Source organism: Cygnus olor, chromosome 4 (genome assembly GCF_009769625.2).
Source record: "Cygnus olor isolate bCygOlo1 chromosome 4, bCygOlo1.pri.v2, whole genome shotgun sequence".
Taxonomy (NCBI): domain Eukaryota; kingdom Metazoa; phylum Chordata; class Aves; order Anseriformes; family Anatidae; genus Cygnus; species Cygnus olor.
This window is the reverse complement of record NC_049172.1, coordinates 45,958,312-45,978,022: the sequence shown is the minus strand read 5'-3', so window position 1 is coordinate 45,978,022 and position 19,711 is coordinate 45,958,312. Positions and strand designations below refer to the sequence as shown.

The window sequence follows — 19,711 nt, the reverse complement described above, 5'->3', positions numbered from 1 at the left end:
CAGCGATACGGTGGAGCTGACGCTCAGCGCTGGCCAGCAGTTATCTCACCTCTGCAGCCTATTTCTTTGCCTGTACTTCCAGCTCGCCAGCCAAACTCCTCCTGGTAAACACACAGACACAGGCACTGGTGGCTCTGAGCAAGCCCAGCTCCCTGCCCCAAACAAATGTGTTCCTAGACCGACGACAGCCTGTTCTCGGCCCAGCCCTCAAAGCTGGGTGTTTTCTCCATATCAGCCTGCTGGGGAGAGAGGAGCCTTGAGCAAGAGCTGCAGAGCAGTCATGAGGGAGAGTTTCTCAGCCGTACTTGCAAAGATGGATTAGCTCTGTAATACATTTGTTAAATACAATCTCACACACTACAGAAGCGCACAAATACTGAGAGCAATTTCTGACCAGGTGTCTCGAACTCTTTGAAGATGTAAAAACCCCTTTACCACTACACATTTTAATAATTCCTTGCAAGTTCAGATGCTAACAGCTGTCAGTATTTCAAACTGCAATGCCTGTAACTCAGCTCAGGAAAGGAGGAAAAAAAGACTTGCCTTTCAGAGGAGGCACCCGCACTCACATACCTCGCATACACACACCAGCTGCTAAACACTACTGTGCCACAAAGGTGCTGCTCCTATGTTGATGAACAAATACATCAATTACTGCTTATAAATTACACCGTAAATGGTATTCTGAGCAAAAAGGTATATATATATATATATATATACACACACACACATGTATGTATATATATATCTCAAACACTATCATACACTTCTCACTTTGCTCTTCCTAAAAAAAAAAAAAAAAAAAAAAACAGCATCTGCTGTACTCTTCCTGTTTAGGTTGTGGGGAGGATTTTTTTTTTTTCCTTTAACAAGTACACAAACGAAACCCACACTTTAGGTTGTTGTTTTTTTTTTTTTTTTTAAACAGTTCTGAGAATGAGTTTTACTGTTGTCACAGAGGTTAACCATTAACCATTTGCTTGTTGACCTCTCTCTAAAAACTAAAGCAGGGGCATTGCTTTCTCTTAACCTGACGGGTAATGCTGCAGAACAACACTGGAACTTCCCATCACTGTTAAAACAAACATTTAGTACAATGAAAAATGACAGCTCTAACTGTTAAACAACAAACAAGGCTAATGCTGAAGACAAATGTGTGCAGATGAAGCACAGAGCAGCTGTGATGAAGCTGGTTCCCTCACTTCCACTACAAGATCAGGGCAGCAGAACAACCCTAACACACACCAAACCCGTGCGGTAAAACCAGGCGACGGATGACTTCCGCACCTGAGCAGCAGACAGCACCTGGGGGCTGCTTCCCCAAATTGTCTGTGAACACACAGCTGGGGAAAATCTGCACAAGCACTTGTCTGCTCCCCAGTAAAGCCTTTTACCCGAGCAAAGCAGCTCTGCCTTCATCCTCCCACGGTGACACGACGCATCTCGGAGCGATGTCTGCCCCAGCCAGTCGCTCCACCCCAGCGCTACGTGTGTCTTCTGCCCTGCATCATGGCCAGAACCAGCCCCAGGAGCCTGAGTTGCAACACGGAGCACGGCCATGCTTTTTTCACAGTGATGTACCACAGGGAAAAAAACTCTGTGCCATGTTCAAGCCCAAACAGGATGAATGCTTTCCTATAAATAGAGGTTAAACAGCCTCTCAGCTCCCTGCCGCCCTGTACTTGCAGCTGGCAGTAGAAAGGCAGCCTGCATGCTGTGGAAAACTCTCCCTCGCCTCCCTGTAGCCCACCACGACAGGAGGAACAGTCTTAGCAGCTTTCCTATGTATTCACTGAGGTCCGTTCGATAACATCTTTTAAAGGATTTAACAGCTTCGTGCTCTCGTTCACTGTGGCTACACACAGAAAGAAAAGGCTGAGGAGAATTGATGCAGTTCATTAAGAGCTTGTTTCCTGCTATTTGTGCTGCATCCTGCACTTTCTCCTAAAAAGCAGCAAGAAGATGCCTCCCTCTACAATACAGATTCAGACCCAGCAAAAATTACCTGATCTGAGGAAACGTTCCCTTCCATCCCAGGGCTGGCACACTGTGATAATAGCAATTCCAAGGTTTCGGGGGACTTGGGTCCTATTACAGCTTGGACCTGTAATCCCCACCACCCCTAACAAACATCCTGGGTGTCCTCTTCCCTGGAGGAGCTCCAGTCGTGGGCCATTTCCAGCTGGGCTGCCCCACAGCAAGCTCAGAGAGCCCAGACAAGTAGGCAGCTGTGGACTGAAACTCCCCAGGAGCCTGCAAAGCATGCTGCAGGGCAGCCAGGCATCGCATGCCAGAGAAAACCCAAGTGTAATTCTCCAGGAAGATTTCAGAGAAGTGTGGTGGATGTTTTAGCTTTCAACTTACAGGTAAGGCGCACTTGGACACTGTTTCAGCCCTTCTTCACCTGCCTCAGCTGACTGGAATGCAGTATCACCAATACTCGCATCTGCCTGTATCAACAGGACCCACAGAACAAACATGTTATGAAACGTGTCTGTTGATCTGGCCTGGAAAGCTGAAAAACGACACAGAGCAAAAAATCAAGCTGCATCATTCAAAGTAGCTCTTCCTTGGGAAAAAGCCTCGGCATCACTCCCTTTAGAAGAGACTGTTTTGCTGCATTCACTGTGTTTTAAACGCTGGTACAGCCACAAGGTTTTTTCGGCACATCATCTGCTCCTTTTTCTACCCGAATGAGTGGTCCAGCCCCGTTCCGAGGCGCCCCTGGGGCCAGCTGCGGTGATGGGGCTGTCGGGGTGGAAAGGGAGGGCTCCCCAGGGTACTGCCCATCCTCACCCTTCCCTGCAGGGCCAGCACAGAAGGAGCAAGGTGAGCCCGGCGGGGATGACGGCATGACACTGATTGCACGCTGCTCTGACAGTGCTGCCCTACAAAGATAAGGAAACGGAGTTGGTTCTGCCTACCTGCAACCACACTGAGCACATCCAAAGCCAAGTTTTACAACAATCAGGAATTCTTAGCATCCAGAGTAACACAGTATCTATCCATAATTTTAAGTGTAACCAACAGGGGCCACCGCTAATTTACAATGGTCCTGACCAGCCCAAGAACAGCAGCCTACCTCTTCAAAAAAGCAGCTATGCATTTAAAGATCCTCAGCTTGCGGTTGCTGCAGCAGAGCTTGTTTTTTAATGAAGAAGGGAGCAGAAGAGAGCTGGGCTCCACCACCCGGCAAAGGAGCCACATCCTTGTGCCTCACTGACCTCTGCTTGGAGCTGTCACATTGACAGAGGGTCTCGGTCGGTCCCACATACCTCCTAGGGGTCCTGCCATACCTCAGAGCAGCTGCATAGCACTGCTGAGCATCATACCGTATCCAACAAGAAAGTGAACTTGTCCTTATTCTGCTCGATTCTGCTTCTGAATTTCACGCGTTCCCGAATACAGCACAAAAACCTGACAGAGGCTGTGCTGCCCGGGGACACTGCAAGCATCACATCAGCCACACATTCCAGAAGTGAGTGCATAGAGAGCTACGGCTGCAAGCCTACAGCTCAGACAGCAACTTGAAAACAACCCCCCTACTTTCTACACAGAACAACACAGACCGAGGGATGGTTTCTTCACCTAATGATTCTGGATATAAGCTAATTACAGTAGCCAGTGGCAGAAGCTGATTCATCTCAAACAGCTAAAACAAAACACCCAACTCACGCTGTAATCCATTCTTAAGATTCAGTATGGAAAAAAAATTGTTACGGCACCCATTAACACACCAGTTTCTCGCTCATTACTACTGTAGTTTTTAAAATGCTGGCGAGCAGCAACAGGCATGTTTTACCACCTGGTTTTCTTTACCCTTCCACCCTTCAGAACAAGGGAATCCAAATGCTATGGGAGCTGCCCTGGATCACAGCACTGAAGCTGAAGGATGGGTGCAGGATTTTCTTGCTGCCAAACTGGCACCCTCCCCAAGTTCACATCCCTTGCACTAGCTGTGCCTACTGAACACTCAGCATGAGAAACAGCAAGCCCAAGCAGATGGAGGAGTGCCCGAAGATCTCATACTGAGCGATACCTAAACACTGTGGTGTTCTGTATCATACCAGCTCATCAGTAATTTACTGAGCTTGCAGATTTTTATTTTTTAAGAAGAGATGCAAAACCAAAAAGCTCGCCCACATCTTTCATCAGCTGCCTACCAGGGAGAACCCTCTGGCATGTTTTAACAAATTCATTCCAGAGACATTTGGCCTCTCCTTCCTATGCAGCATAACTCCAGTTATTTATTGCACATACGAATTCATCCTTTGCTGTTGAAGAAAAGCTTTTATGCACTCATACAGCACGTATCTGTTGCAATGAGGTGGATAACACAGCCAACTTGTGCCACTAAAAGAAGAGTATCACAAGCACTGAGCTTACTGGTAAACATAACCTCTCTCCTGCAAGAGATTCATTTCTGCTGCTCATTTTCACTCCTACTCCCTTTTAAAAGTCTTTTAAAGTGATCATTTATCAGACTTGAACACTGATCTTGAAGCACACAGAGGTTGCCTTCTTACTCACCGCGCTAAAATGCTCTGACGCAGATTTACAGTGTAAGAGCCTCACACCATCCTGACAAGGAGCAGAAACCAACGCACAGAATGGAGGAGCAGGGCGGCAGGTACGTGCCGTGGGTCACTCATTCCGCAGTGCTTGGCCCCACAGGCCAGCCCCTGACCTCTGTCCCTTCTATTTTGGACATCTTGACGGACAGAATTTTGCTCTTGGTGGAGTGGCGCCTGGCCCAAGAGGATTACGCCTCCCCCTCATGGGTTACAGATGGGTCTGGGGGCTGCTGCTGGGCCCTGGCACCCAAGAAAATGGCTGTGCGACCTCTGAGACAGCAAGCATGGCCCTGGCCTTGGGGACCAGCCAAACCTCAAGGCCAGCTAGCAGCGCCGAAATTTACGCTGAACCCTCTCTTAGCATGTGGGTCTATTAAAGCAATGCACTGATAATGCACGCCAGTAAATCATGCGAATCAAGCGATCGCACAAAGGGGGAAGCAAAAAAAAAAAAAAAAAAGCTGGAAAATTAAACCTTGGTCTCTTTGTTAAGTACTCCCGGGCTCCCCACACACAGCGAGAAGAGCAGGCAGTTGCAGCTCGACAAGAGTTCAGCTGCTAACGAAGCAATCAATCTTCCAGCCCTTCCTCCCCAAAGCTCAGGGCTCTGTCATTTTGCAGTTTGTAATTTAAAGCCAGCTCCTGGCTTCAAAGCTGCAGCGAAGCGCCGCTGCGAAAGCGCAGCGCCGGTGCCAAACTTCTGCTTCGGCGATGCCACCATTTTTCTTCCTGCGCGCAGGGAAGGGGAGCGGGGCGGCTGTGCGGTGCGGGACGAAGGAGCCCGAAGCCGAGTTTCTGAAACGTCCCTGAGAGCAGCCGAAAAGCTGCCAGATGTTTCCCACGTCCCTTAAGGAGCGTGGCTTCGCCAAGCGCGGCGGCTGGGTGAGGTGCGGCTGCCTTCGGGCTGCCTCCCCCCGTACCCCGCTTCTCCCTGGCAAACCGCAGCTCGCCCGCAGCCTGACCCCGGGCTGCCGCCCGCAGCCCGCGCTGCCTCCTCACGCCGAGTTACGGCACGGAACCGCGACAAAACCCCCAAAAACGAGTACCGGGAGAAGAGGCCGGGATCCCACCCCCCCGCTGCCGGGCCGTACCTGGAATGCGCAGCCATGGCGAAGCTCAGCGCCGGGCCCCCATGCGGCGGTGCCTCAGCCGCCGGCCGGCACGGGGCCCCTCGGCCATTTGCCGGCCTCGCTACGGCGCCGCCCGGCAGCTGCTCCTCATCGCCCCGCTGGCGGCGGCGGCCGGGGCTGGCCCCGGCTCCCCCCGCCCCACGGCCGGGCCCTCCCCCGGCTCCTCGCACCGCCCGGCGGCGGGGAGGCGCCGACCGGGAGGCCCCGGCGCCACAGAAGGGCCCCGGGAGCGGCAGCGGGGCCCCTCACGGCCCCGTCGCCCTGCGCTGCCCGGCCCCGCGGCGGGCAGCGAGCAGGGGGCGCCGCGGACCGGCCGCGGCCCCTCGGGGCCCGCCGCTGCCCCCCGGTCCCCCCGCGGGAGGGGCGCTGTGGTACGGCCCGGCCTGGCCGCAAATGGAGGCACGGGGGGCGGGCGGAGCGACTGGAGCCGCCCGGGGGGGTGGGGGTGTGTGTGTGTCGGGGGAAGTGCTGAGGGGAGAGCAGCGGCCGCGAGGCTGGGGGCTTCCTGCGGGAGGCTGGAGGGGGGCGAACGCAAATAAAGTGGGTCGCGGGCAGGGCTCTGAAGAGGGTTAGCAAAACGAGAGGCAACTTCACAGCGCGGCGTCGGAAGCGGCTCAACGTGCAGGTGCCCACGCCTCAGACTGCAGGCTGGGAGAAGGGAAAAGTAAAATAAGGTAAAAACAAACCCCAACCAGTTACGCAATCGGTGTACGAACCGATGCAGAAAGCAGCGCTACCCGTCCCTTTCTCTGGGTGTTCCTTGGCACCATTATAAAACCCAACTCCTACAGGCCAGTCATGAAGCAAACACTCGGCAGGCAGCATGCTTACCGACGTCCCCTCAGCCTTTCTTGGCAGCTCGGGCACAGCCAGCATTTCCACCGACACACGTTCCCCATTGCTGTTCTAAGCCCATCAGTATGTCAAAGATCAAAAACCCAGAGAGCAGCTTGTACCCCATTCACGTGAAACAGTAGATTAGATCACAAAGTACTCACCACCACTACCCACAACTTCTGCAGGCCTACTGATTCAAACAGGCAGTTTAAAAACCTCATAGCTACACGATTAGAAAACATCCCTGTCGGTTCAAGGGCCACAAAACATCATCCCCCGTTGAGCAAACGGGGGCCAGCCCTCCATCACTGGGGGCAATGGCAGGAATGGCGCCAGCCCCAGCAAAGCAGGCCTTGGCCTTACCCAAACGCCCACTCACGATACATGCTTCTAAACTGAAAAGTGAGCCTTTTTCCCCTTTTTTAAAGTGTTGTTTTGCAAGGCAGAATCATAATATTATATAGGTGCAATGTGCAGACATCAGTTATTGCAGTGCCTGCCCCCAAAACACGACCGACTTAGACCAAGTTGCACTGGGGATGGAGAGACTACAAAGTCTCTGTGCCCATGTTCATCTTCTCTACCAGGACATTCACCTCCCTTAAGTGGCAAAATCTGGATTCAGTGCGATGGACATGACCAAAAAGAGTACAGGAGCAACTGCAGTTTTCAAAGTTTGTATTCTTTTCTTCTTAGGGCTTGATCACATCATTTAAAATTATGACTTAAAAAAATATATACATAAATAATCCCACATCCTCTTTCAAGCTCATTTGTCACTCCAAGGAACTTCATTTTTCCCCTAAGAAAATAATAATGCCAAGAATCTGACATCTGCAGAGAAAAGAATATGGTTCACTGCTGCTAGAAAGTTCTAAGTATGTAAGTATAACCAAAAGCACTGATAATTAACCATACTATTAGTGGCACCAGAACTGCATATCCAGCCAATGTTTTAGAGGGGTTTTCCCACTAGAAGAAAGATTGCCCTAGAGAGTTATACATATAATTATTTTCTGCAATTTCGGCTGAAGAGATTAGGAAACAGGGAAAAAGGGAAGGGACGCATTTACTTTTTTAAGAGTATCTACATTTTTTCAAGTCAAGTAATTAAAATTTCATTGAACTGTCTTCATGCAAGCAACAACAGAATCCTTCTTTTTGAAAGAAGGGGTACTACGCAGAGAAAGGAAATGAGCTGAAATCTATCTCAAAGTTTCATCTTTGATTTTTTTTTTTTTCCTCCATAGATGTATCTAGGAAGTTAAAACACTTCTGAACATTCATAATCTATGGGTAGAACATGAGGTCCTTCCACCCTGCTGTTTAAACAACGAAACAAAAAATATGTCCTGCCACACCAAGTCACACACCCCGCAGGCTCAGCGCTGGAAATGCACAATGCAAACGGGGGCAATTAGGCCTTTGGCTACCCCACACCCTGCTAAGACCTGCGGCTCCTGCACTGCTCCAACAACCTGCTTGCTGGTGTTTTCCATGTTTTTCACACGCAAGTTGGAACTATTTTCTGCATTTAACAGGACGGTTTGCACTTGAATCAAAGCCACTACAAAACACAGCAACCTATTCCCATTGTCCGGATGGTAAGTGTGCACAAAGCAGACAATCCCATTGCTTTCATTCAACCCTGCAGAAAGCCCATGATGGAGATGATGGCGGTCAGCATTCCTCTCTCCAAGCCCTACACTTCAGCTGCTCACCCACACGAAGGGAATGCTAAGTACTCCAGGCTCCTCAAGTGCTTAGGGAAACATCAAGACTCGGACCAAATGTCAGATCTGCTTGACTAGAAATGAATTTGGACCTGGGCCCAAAGTCCAGACTACATTTCCAGATGTTTAATGTAAGCCAGGCGACACAGCTTTTAAGAAATTTGTCAAAGAAGACCATTAAATGAAAGGGTCATTTTCCTTCCCGTGAGAACAAGTACAAATTTTCTGAAGACACGCCTGGATGCTTCAGTCCCGTATGAAGAGACTGACAGCATCAGTAAAGGATATCTCAAGCCCCTTGCCTACACTTAACCAGGCTGGAGCCTGCTCTGTGTTCAAGACAATTTTGAAAATTAGATACTTACAGGCTTCCTCTTTGTCTCCAATACCAAACAAAGCTTTTGTCTGTCTACACTGCACAGATACACCGCTTAAGAAATTTTAAGAAATGTCATTTGTCAAATTACAGACAGAGCTGCTGTCTGTTTTAAGGCCCTATTTGGCTGTTCATAGAGCTTCTCTTAATCCAGATAGTACAGGCTGAAGATTTCCATAAAGGTTATCTCCCTGAAGATTAAATACAATCCGTTTCAGCCCTTTCGGGCATAACAATAGATGACGAAAATATATATATACTCTTGCCAGAACAGCTAAGCTTTTTTTTCCAGGAAAAATCATCAAAAACAATATGCTTTGTTTGCATTGAAAGTTTCTAGCAGTTTTCTGCCCTTTTGCTTGAGCACTTGTTGATTCCCACATTGTGCAAAGGCATTGATGTTTAACAGGGTGATGGCCTTCCAGCAAGGTCTTCTGCACTGATCCGAGGTATGCCAAGCTGTGCCAAGGTGAGGCACTGGCACAGGTAGCACAGAGGCTCTCCGAGAGAACATGGCAGGAGAGAGCCCTCCATATGTCACTATCCAGCATTTCAGCCCTCCTCACATCTCATGAACGTCCATGAGAGCCGCTGAGACAGGATAACAGATGTCTACCACCCTTCACGCTGCCAGGTGAGGATGCCTACCACCAGTTTCTTCAAAGCACAAAGCAAAGCCCTTTGCTGAGCTCTGAAGAGGCTGCAGACCTGCAGGTCAAGCAAAGGATGACTGTACAACGCCGTGGCACAGGAATGCCAGCCTAGCAGCTGGCTTTATTTTTTTAATTGAACTTACACTGTGATGAAAAGGATGCTATTATTTTTGCAAAGGTGAGCACTTCAAATTTAAGAAATGACAGTATCACTGATGCCTAGGCAACAATGATGAATGAGTCTTTTAAGACATGGCCACGAACCACACAGATCCCACTGCCAGTCCTCAGGACAAAGCAATCCTAATGGTGTCCTCCCATCCCCAAACTGCATCATGCTAAATTTGGCTTGACAGTGAATTCAAATAAAAAGCGTATGAATATCAGCCTTTAAAAAGATGAACAAAGTCACCACAATGTCACGCAACGCATAACCCCTGGACAGAGCTTCTAAGTAACATCAATACTCAAATAATTTGAAACCTTAGTGCAAAAATTGCACAGCACAGCTGGAGAACATCAGGGTCCTGCTGACTACTGGACCGGAGGAATAACACAACCACGAATTGAAGCAGGAAAGGTCTGCGAGATGTGGGACACTCGCACTGTGCTTCCCCTAGTGCTGCTCACAGTTACATGCTACTTCTGACTTGCAGAGTGGTTTTTACTCCTTTCTGAGGAAGATATCTCTGGGGAAAGAAAAGGCAAAGAATACTGGGAGTGACGTGTGAAAACAACATTTCAAGCTCGGTGAAGATATAAAAGGGATTTTAAAAGAAAACAAAACTGAACATGCTCTTTGTCAAAGCTGTAAGTTAACAAGGAAGATAGTAAACTGCTCAAGCACATCCTAGTCCTTTCAGATTTTCTAAAACATCTCAACAATCCTACTTGTGCTTCCTGGGGTTTTCCAATGAGGCTGGGCAGGACAGGGAGCTGCTTTCTACCAACAGAGATGAACAATAATTCCTGAGCTGTGCTGGCATCCACTTTCCATGTTAAAGGAAGGAGAGGGGGGCAGAGCACGGAACAGCCCACCCAGAACAAAGCCTCACAAATCCCACACCACAAGAGTTTCACATGAAGCAAATGCCATTATGATGCTATTTTTTAGGTTTCAAACTCACAACCCAGGGGACGTCCGAGAGGCCCTGCATTCCCAACCTCTGGCTTCTGGCTGACCAGCTGCCCTAAAAACAAGATTGTGCCATTCCGGTTGGAAGACTTGATGAAAACCGATAAGTTCCTGTGGAACATTTCAAGTCCAACAAATCAGTGGTTCCCCGAAGAAAGCTTTCTGTCCGAATACATCCTGTCAGCTGTAGAGCCCTCCCTTACATCTGTTTTCAAGATTAGCAGACTGCAGCTTTTCCCCACCTGTTTTTTTATTCACCCACCAGGGTTACAAGTTTCCCCTTTTCAAGTCCGTGTCTCTGAAAAACACATTCCAAGCCAAGGAAACAGTCTCCATGAGGTAAAATGCAAACAGAACAAAACAATAAAATAAGCTTTTCATACTCCATCTCATCACATGCTCAGGAATGTACTTCTGAGGTGAAGAGCAATACTTCTTAAAAACATCACAGGAAAAGCTTCCTACAGGTGATCACAATTCAACAAGTATTTAAGCTATTTAGCAGCATTTCAATATTAGAAGATCCGCTCTTATCTACCTACAGATTGAATGAGAATGGATTTCTCCAGAGATGGAGCTGGTGATTAAACATCGCACAGAAATGCAAATCCAACTGAACAGCAAATGAAGCTGCACAGGCAACCTAGATGCCATCATTTCCTAATTTTGAATTCCTGAAAATGCCAGACTACTGACCTCAGGCACCAATGGTAAAACACAGGATGCGGGTACATTATGTGCATTTTATACATGAAGCACCGCCTCCTCCAGCCATTTACCTAGCTGGATCCACAGGTGCTGACCAAAAGGAAGCTGACATGTATAGGGAAAAAAAGAGGCTCAGATGTTTTGAACATGAAGTGACATTTTCAAATAAGGTGCAGAGGCTGAGAAGTGGCCCAAGACAGTACCTACAGCATTGCCAACAGGATTAAAAATCAATGCTCCTACTGCAGGAAGAGCATTATCTCTCAACCCACCAGTAACAACACCTGCCATACCTGAGTATCAGTTCCGTACTACTCAGTTCACACATCCGTGGATTTTGAAAGATATCATGTGGCATTTTATCTTCAGCTTTGTTAATCCATTAAACCTGTTCCTCCTGAAGCACCTAGAAGCTTTCCACATCTTCACAAAACTTCAGGAAGACAATCTTTACATTACTCTTTTTTAACCTGTTATGAAGTTTAGTTGCTGCAGGCCCTTTTCTGCTATAACATCTTTCAGGGGGCGGGGTGGGTATGTATGGGGGTTCTTCTAGGTTTTATTAAAGAAATCTTTACATATCTTTGTTTTCAAGAAGTGTTAAAAAAGTGGTGGTGGGGAAAGAACAAAAGAAGCAAAAATGTTAATGACAGAAATCAGTACCTAACTTCTGGTGCAAGATTCCAACAAATACGGATCAGGGACTGTTCAAGTGGCAATACATCATCCCTTACTCAGGAAAAAATTGCAATAACACATTAGACTAATAAATGTATGATAATTCATTAAGTTTGTGTGACAAATCCCAGAAACTTACACTATTGCAGAACAGTTCAGCAAGCACAGAGGGTGAATACAGGAGTAGATACCATACTGTATAAAAATCATTAGACATTACATGGCCTGTAAGCTTTCCTCAAGTATCACATTTGCTGTAAAATAAACCATATGCTTGTTTACACCCAGAAATAGGTCAGCTTCCTGCCCTACCAACCTTCTCAAAACATCTCATTACACTGTACCACATCTGTTTTTTTTTTAAACAGACACACACCCTTACTTTCAGTCTTCAAGAGTCACTGCTGTCTTTTAATTAATGTGGGCCCTCCCAGCTCTGTTGACTAGAAATACATCTCACCACCACCATTTATTGCCACTGATGAGTCCTTCTGGTTGAGGGGTGAAAAGGGTCAAATGCGTATTGTGATTCCAGATACGTGAAGCGGAGGGTGGCCTTTTCATTTGCAAAGGGGACTTCTGCACCATGTCAGAAGGAAAGATGGCATTCCTGCAAGGCTCAGCTGCCCCAGACTTGCAGGAGATTTCTAACCACTCAGATCCAGGAGTATTCTTAGCTGTCAGCACCCTCCTTCCCCGCTCCTCCTCCTCAACTCTGTAGAAAACCCAAGGCTGCATGCCAGCAGACAGGTTCATCCTTAAAGAGCAGCTAACGTTTTGGCAATCCCAAACCCTGCACAAACCTGTCAAGGGCTTGATATTCTCCTGTCTTCCTCCACTACCAGCCGAGGAGGTAGCTGCACAACAAGTATATGCATTGCTACTGTAAAGCACAGGCTACACCACCATAAAGCAGTGTTTCACAGGCTCCACATGTTTGGAAGAAAGGAGATAGATTAGTCCGGTCCCCACACTCCTGCCTCCAAAGTACAATTGTAAAGCAAGTAAAACTCAAAAACCCGTACATGCAAGCATGCACAAAAACCAGTTTAGCAAGGTAAATCAAGCTGCCTGCTGTGAGCAATGGCAAGAGCCTGGAGAAGGCTGAGGTAGCAAAGCTCTTTGTTGACCCTGACTCAGCAGAGCACTTCTCCATAGGCTTGCTTTATCACACCTTCTTTAACTTGGCACTTTTCAGAACTCGAGCTGGCTGCCAGCAACACATCCTTGCTGGGCAATGAAAAGCACTCAGATTTCACCAGGTCTAACCCATACTGCATGACTACAGCAAGGCTACAGAAGCAGCAGGGCAAAGGCAGGAAAATCAGTACTGTAATGAAAAAAAGAGAGGGGAGGAATATAACCAAGAAGTTATTTTGACTTGAACAATAGAGGACTAAGATAAATGGAAAAAAATGCTCTACAGATGTTAAAAATCAAACATTTGTGAGAAAAGAGAGGAAAGCAACCCTTTGTGCTTCACTATTTAAATTAAAGGAAACATTTTTAAAAAAAGAAACCACCTTTTCCTACGAATGAGACTGCACTGGAGGCTGCACCCTACTAGCTTTTGGCAGCCATCAGGAGGAATTTCCATCATCTTCCTTGGCACTACTCACTTATCACTCCTCATGTCTTTGAACGTTCCATCGCCAGTAAGGACTTTCACAAACAGCTCAAATCAACAGAGAGAAGTTTATAGTCCTCGTTGGCTTTGGCACTGGAGCTGTCAGAAACCACACTGTGAACGAGTGTTAAATATCCTGATTTATATTCCAAATGAATCAAGATAACACCTATGTACAGAACACACTGTACCCTTCAGATTCACTACAGCTGTCAGATTCATTTTGTAGTGATATCTAATCCCCAGATGAGCCAGAAAGGTATGTAGGACACTAAGCAAGTGAATGCCCACAGTTTTGATTTGCATTTTGATCAGGCAAAAATACATTATATTCCCAACAGAAACCATCCAGAAATAGATTTTTTAATGGCTAACTCTTCACAGCTATATCACCAACTGAATATGTATAGATGAAGATGTACTTTGGAGGGTGACAGCAGAGGAAGCACAGTAGAATTGTTTGAATGTCTTCACAATAGCTAAGTTTAAGTCTCTGCCCACCCACGCCTCCCCCCTTCCCTTATGTGGCTTTGCAGCGATCGCTGTCCTTTCATGCCTCAGGACAAGCACACAAAACAGGGGAAAAGAACACTGACCTGTGAAAAAAGCCTACTGGCAGTTGCAGAGAGCCTCATGAGACAGTAATGGGAATTGCAGAAAAAACGACCCCCATAAAATCACTTTTGCAAGTTAGGCATCTAAGGGAAAACCCTCATTGCCCCAATTTCCAATGATGTGTACTTGCAAGACTCAGCCCCCTGGTCAGGACTGATTTTCGGAACTCAAAGGCATTAGAGCACAGGGGTGCTTGTTTGAAGGGCTGGGTTTGCCTCATGCAGATCAATGGTAATGCTGCCCCCTGTGATGATGAAGCTGCGAACCCAACGGGATATGGAACAACAGGGCCAGTGCACTGCTCCGAAGAGATGGAGGCATACTGTGCTGCAAGAGAATGTCCCAACTCAGTGTGACACCTGCAGATTACACAGGACAAGGGGCCACTTGCATCAGTGAGGGTCTCACTGAGACCTGGTGTCAAACAGACTTCATTTCACATTAGGTGCAGGTTACAAAAGGCATCCATTCTTTGGTAAAAGATAGCATTAGCTTGAAACCACTTCCATCCCACCCAGTCATAATGATTCTTTCATTGAGGTTTTTATTTTTTTAAACCATCTCAAAATTAGTCTCAGCACCTGGGTAGCCAGGATTACACAAAACGAACTCCTACCTGTCTGTGGTGCTCTTGTTGTCTGGAGATGCCATTGCTTTGTTTTCATTTAAGTCAGCTCACCTGGAAGAGAAAAAACAGGTATTGAACATCTCTTTTGCAAAAGAACAGCACATTACACTCTGCTGATGCAACCCAAGCTTTGCTTCAACAGTCAAAGACCAACACAAGAACATCCTTCTTCAGAGTCTGAACAGAGAGAGAAAACAGAATTAAATAAAGAAACCTGAAGTACCTTCAGTGTCCAAAGAAGCAAGTCATTACAGAATCATCCAGGTTGGTAGAGACCTCCAAGATCACCTAGTCCAACCTCTAACCCAACACTACCAAGTCCTCCACTAAACCATACCACTAAGCTCTACATCTAAACATCTTTTAAAGACCTCTAGGGATGGCGACTCAACCACTTCCCTGGGCAGCCCATTCCAATGCCTAACAACCCTTTCAGTAAAGAAGTTCTTCCTAATATCCAACCTAAACCTCCCCTGGCGCAACTTTAGCCCATTCCCCCTCGTCCTGTCACCAGGCACGTGGGAGAATAGACCAACCCCCACCTCGCTACAGCCTCCTTTAAGGTACCTGTAGAGAGCGATAAGGTCGCCCCTGAGCCTCTTCTTCTCCAGGCTGAACAATCCCAGCTCCCTCAGCCGCTCCTCGTGAGACTTGTTCTCCAGACCCCTCACCAGCTTCGTCGCCCTTCTCTGGACTCTCTCAAGCACCTCCATGTCCTTCTTGTAGCGAGGGGCCCAAAACTGAACACAGTACTCGAGGTGCGGCCTCACCAGAGCCGAGTACAGGGGGACAATCACTCCCCTAGCCCTGCTGGCCACGCTGTTTCTGATACAAGCCAGGATGCTGTTGGCCTTCCTGGCCACCTGAGCACACTGCTGGCTCATATTCAGCCAACATTACAGTATGGTAATGTCTAAAATTTTTGTTACAGTGAACAGAAAATGAAATCTAAATGTTTATTTCCCTTCTCTCTCTGTACACTCTGCTTTTAGGTTTGGATTTGTGTTACATCCAAAATCTCCGTTTTATGTTAACTCTCCAGAACCATTATGCACTACAAAATTAAGACACAGTACTCATCCCCCCTGCCTGATATTTTCAGAATTGGGAGAATTGAGGCATTCGCACTAGCAGTCTAAATCTTCTCTCAATTACGTTCAGGGTGACAGTGTGAAATAGAACCCAACAGAAAGGTGAGACATAACCTAATGAATAGATTGCTTATCCGAGGCAGCAAATCATTTGAATTTCTGCTGCACGCTAGGTTGGTAGCTTCAATCCCCAATGCACAGGCTGAGGCACTCTCTCTTCATCGAAAACGCTTACAGTTTAAGAGACTGAATACTGGAAAAAGTTGGAAATGCTGGGACTGGTCCTGTAAACACTTGTTAAGTTTCCAAGAGACCTCTTAGAGCCCCAAACACTCATCACTACATGATAATGAGTGTTTGCAGGAACTGGTCCTAACTGTCTAGGAACAGCAAAATGTGTTTAGCAATCATCTGACTGGAACAGCAATGCAGCAGGAACCACCATGGGATCCTGCTTCTCACAGGCAGGTTTTTCCAAAGGTCTAGCACCTACCTAAGCCAGCAGCTATGCCACTCTCTCTGCTGAGCCTTTCAGCATTGATAACAAGGAGTTAAGTGGCAGCCGGCTCAATACCTGCCTGAAGTGGGGAGAGAACATCGAGTTCTCCAGGGACACAGCATGCACAGAGCCCCTGATATCCAACTGGCAGCCACTGCAGTGCTCCAAAACCACGCAAGCCAGGTGTATGGATCACAGGTAGGTAAGAAGCAGGGAGTCCTGAGGCGCATCTATCCCTTGTCTCAGCAGTGATCCTGCGTTTCAGAGAACTATGGGCTCAGCCAAGAGCGTGACAATCCAGGCTCCACGCTGTTCTGTTCAACTGCAGAACAAATATGCCATTAGGGCACTCCCTTCAGACAACCAAATAGCCTTCTGATGAACGGAAACATTTGTGGAAAGGGGAAGGAGAGAAAAGAAAAATATTTAAAAAAGATACAGCTACTGATTAAAAGGTAACATAGGAAAAAAAAATTCAAAGCAGCAGTGCTCAGGAAGCAAGGAGGAAACAGAAGGGGAAGGATGTTGCAGTAATTACTGCAAGAGACTGACTCTTGTGCTGCTGTAACAGCAGTTCCACCTTGCAGGGCATTCAGACAGGCTTCAGCAACTACACAACTAGTGCCATTTTGGCAGATTGCAGAACATACATCCAAAAAAGTCTTCCCGGTGCTCCTGTGCACATGAAAGAGACAAACATGGAGCATAGTTTGTCACAAAGCTCTTCTCACTCTGTCCAACACTTCTTCCTCACCTTCCCTGCTTGCCCCAAGCTTGCCTTTCTCAGTAGGGCAGAGGAAGCCAGGCGTGTGCAAGACTGACAGCACCTGAACAGCTTGCAACATGCTTGCCACATGGGTGCCCCATACAGCTAAGACGTGGTCTACAAGAAATTTGCCTGGGGACACAAAGGAAGGATAACAAGCTGGGCTTAATCAACATGCAAGATCACCTCATCAGAAGTGACAATTTGCAACAACAGCTGAAAGCATCCACATTTCTCTCTGTGACATTCACTTGCAGCATCTCACATGCCTGAGGGAGCAAAATGATTTCTGTCTGGAGGGCAGGCTACAGGAGCAGCACGCAAAGCCATGTGAAATTTTTTAAGGTAACTGAGAGTAAACAGGAGCAGATGCTATGGCAATTAGATGAAGCAGCTGACCTCCAGGTCATGGTTTTAATCCCAGGTCAGATACCATTGTATGACCGCTCTACGGACTGCAGAAAGACACAGGCCACTGATGATGGGAATTCCTTCGGACAACCACCTCGACCTGCGGCTAAGAAGACTACAGATTAGACACGCATGCTAAGTTTAGAAAACAGATCTGAGCGGGAACAAACCCTTAATATCCGTTCCCTTCTAAGAACAATGAGAACTGTAACCTTCACTGGTGAATCAACACCTTAAAGGGAAAGGGGCATCCACTTGAATTTAAAATAAACAGAGCACAGACCTCACACCTTGCAATAACGTAGGCAGATAGAGATGCATTCACACTTCTGATGAAGCTGGGTGCTGGGGACACGTACTCTTATGCCAGCATCTCTTTAACAAATGTGCCAGCGTCCAACAGCAGCAACTCGATTTCCTTCAACTACCTACAAGTTTTGCGACTGCCTGTAACAGCACCAGGTTTTCAAATAATGTTACACTTACAGAGCTGCAGCAGGAACTTAGGCTGCATGGGCACCACTGATCTGTCACACTTCGACAAGTTACAAATGCTTCTGCTTTTATTTTCTACAACCAGACAATGTTTATAAACACAGCCTTTCATTTCCTCTTCAACGTCAGTTAAACTATCTGGGTAATTTAGCTAGGATGCTTCTTCCTGTTCTAAAAGCAGCTATTTTATTAACAGTGCTTTTTACTTAAAACGCTTCAAACTTTGTTTCTTCACTCATTTTCAGTGCCATCTGCTACCTCCCTGATGTTTCAGGGATGCTAGAATGCCAAAGTTTTCCTTCAGAATCTGTCCGGAAGCCTCCTGTCTTCCACAAGATTTGCAGACATCTCTTTTTTGGTACGACACACTAACCATTTCTGTCGTTTCTTTTTCTTTGCAGTTCTTTGTTTCATTCTTCAAGAATCAAGGCTATAAAACCAGACTAAAAATAGACAGTAATGCCTGTGCACATTTATTCAGCCTGCTAACTTATCTTCCCAAAATGGTGACACTAACAGCCATGCAAAAATGAGCTAACATAACAGGAGACACAGCTTGCTGTATGGGAAAAGGTCACATTTTTATTATTTGCTTTACTGAAGTCTTAAAAATAGCAATTCTAATATTACTTCACTATAACTCTTAAAGGAGAAAAAGGAAAGGTTAGCACCACACACCTGAGCATATGCAAAATACTATAAATGCACCCCTGACAGCCCCTGGAAGACAAAAACGCTGCAAGCCCACCTTGGTGGTGACATTGCAGAAAGCCCAGGCTCCTAACCATGAGGAGCAGCTCATCTTCTACCTGTGCCAAACCCTGGTGAGCCAAGCTCTATTTTAAGCCGTTAGGTGCAGATTAATCAAGAGATTAGTTAAAGCTGGGGAAGTGCAGAGCTGCTGGGGGGAGAAACTGTCCGCATCTGCCCCCAGCCCCAGCTGAGCCATCGATAGCTCCTAACCCACCGCTGGCACCAGCTGGAGGACTCGTAACTCAGACACCAGCACCTGAGCTGCATACCTCAGCATGGCAGCCAGCTGCAACACCAGGCCAGCAGCTTCTGTGCCAAAGCTGAGACGTGTTCCTAACTAATAGAAAATAAGGTATGCAAAAGCTTCTAGATTTTTCCATCACAGCTCCAGCAACGTGTAAGACTGCTTTGTGACTGGCTAGATCACAGCATTAAATCCCAGCTTTTAACAAAACACACAAGTGCTGCCTTTAAAGGGAAGCCTAACTAAAAATGCAGTCCAGCAGGGACATGGATCAAGTGTACCCTGTGCTTCTCCAACGGCCAAGAAGAACACAGACTCTAGCAATTAGTTGAAAAAGATAATTGTCTATACTGAGAGGCAACAGAAATGCTCAAAACCAGACTCTTCAGGAGATCAAAATTTTATGAAAGCAAAGCGAAATAGCTACTGTCATAGACAACCACAGAGTACCATGAAAATGAGAGCAGGCACCTAAGTGGCACTGATCGTTCATTTTTTAATAAATTGCTTATACTCCTGTATTTGGCAGAAGTAATTTTTGCTTTCCTTAGCTGGACATAACTGTGTTCTTTCTGCTTTTCTCCATCAAGCCACAGGCAACCAGCTGCTCTGATGAACCCAGAATCTGTTGGGAAGGTTAAATCATATGTACCCATTTGAAGAGCTCCCCTTCAGGCCTGATATTACTAATTTGATATTGTTATGGAAAAAACTTGACATATTTGTATATACAAAATTATTCAAAGAGACACCTCTGC

The 19,711-nt window shown here is 46.8% G+C and overlaps 1 protein-coding gene across 6 annotated transcripts in view; it reads right to left on the bottom strand.

Annotated features, from left to right (window-relative positions):
- Positions 1–19,711, bottom strand: part of AFF1 (AF4/FMR2 family member 1) — a 106,071-nt gene that overhangs the window by 69,930 nt on the left and 16,430 nt on the right. For 3 of the 6 annotated variants that reach the window (XM_040556085.1, XM_040556083.1, XM_040556081.1), the window contains exon 5: positions 14,683–14,745. In XM_040556085.1, coding sequence (XP_040412019.1) covers positions 14,683–14,717 — 35 coding nt within the window. In that variant the 5' untranslated portion in view covers positions 14,718–14,745. Of the gene's footprint in view, positions 1–5,665; positions 5,835–14,682; positions 14,746–19,711 lie in introns of those variants that run through there. The other 3 variants (XM_040556082.1, XM_040556086.1, XM_040556084.1) reach the window with 3 other exon arrangements.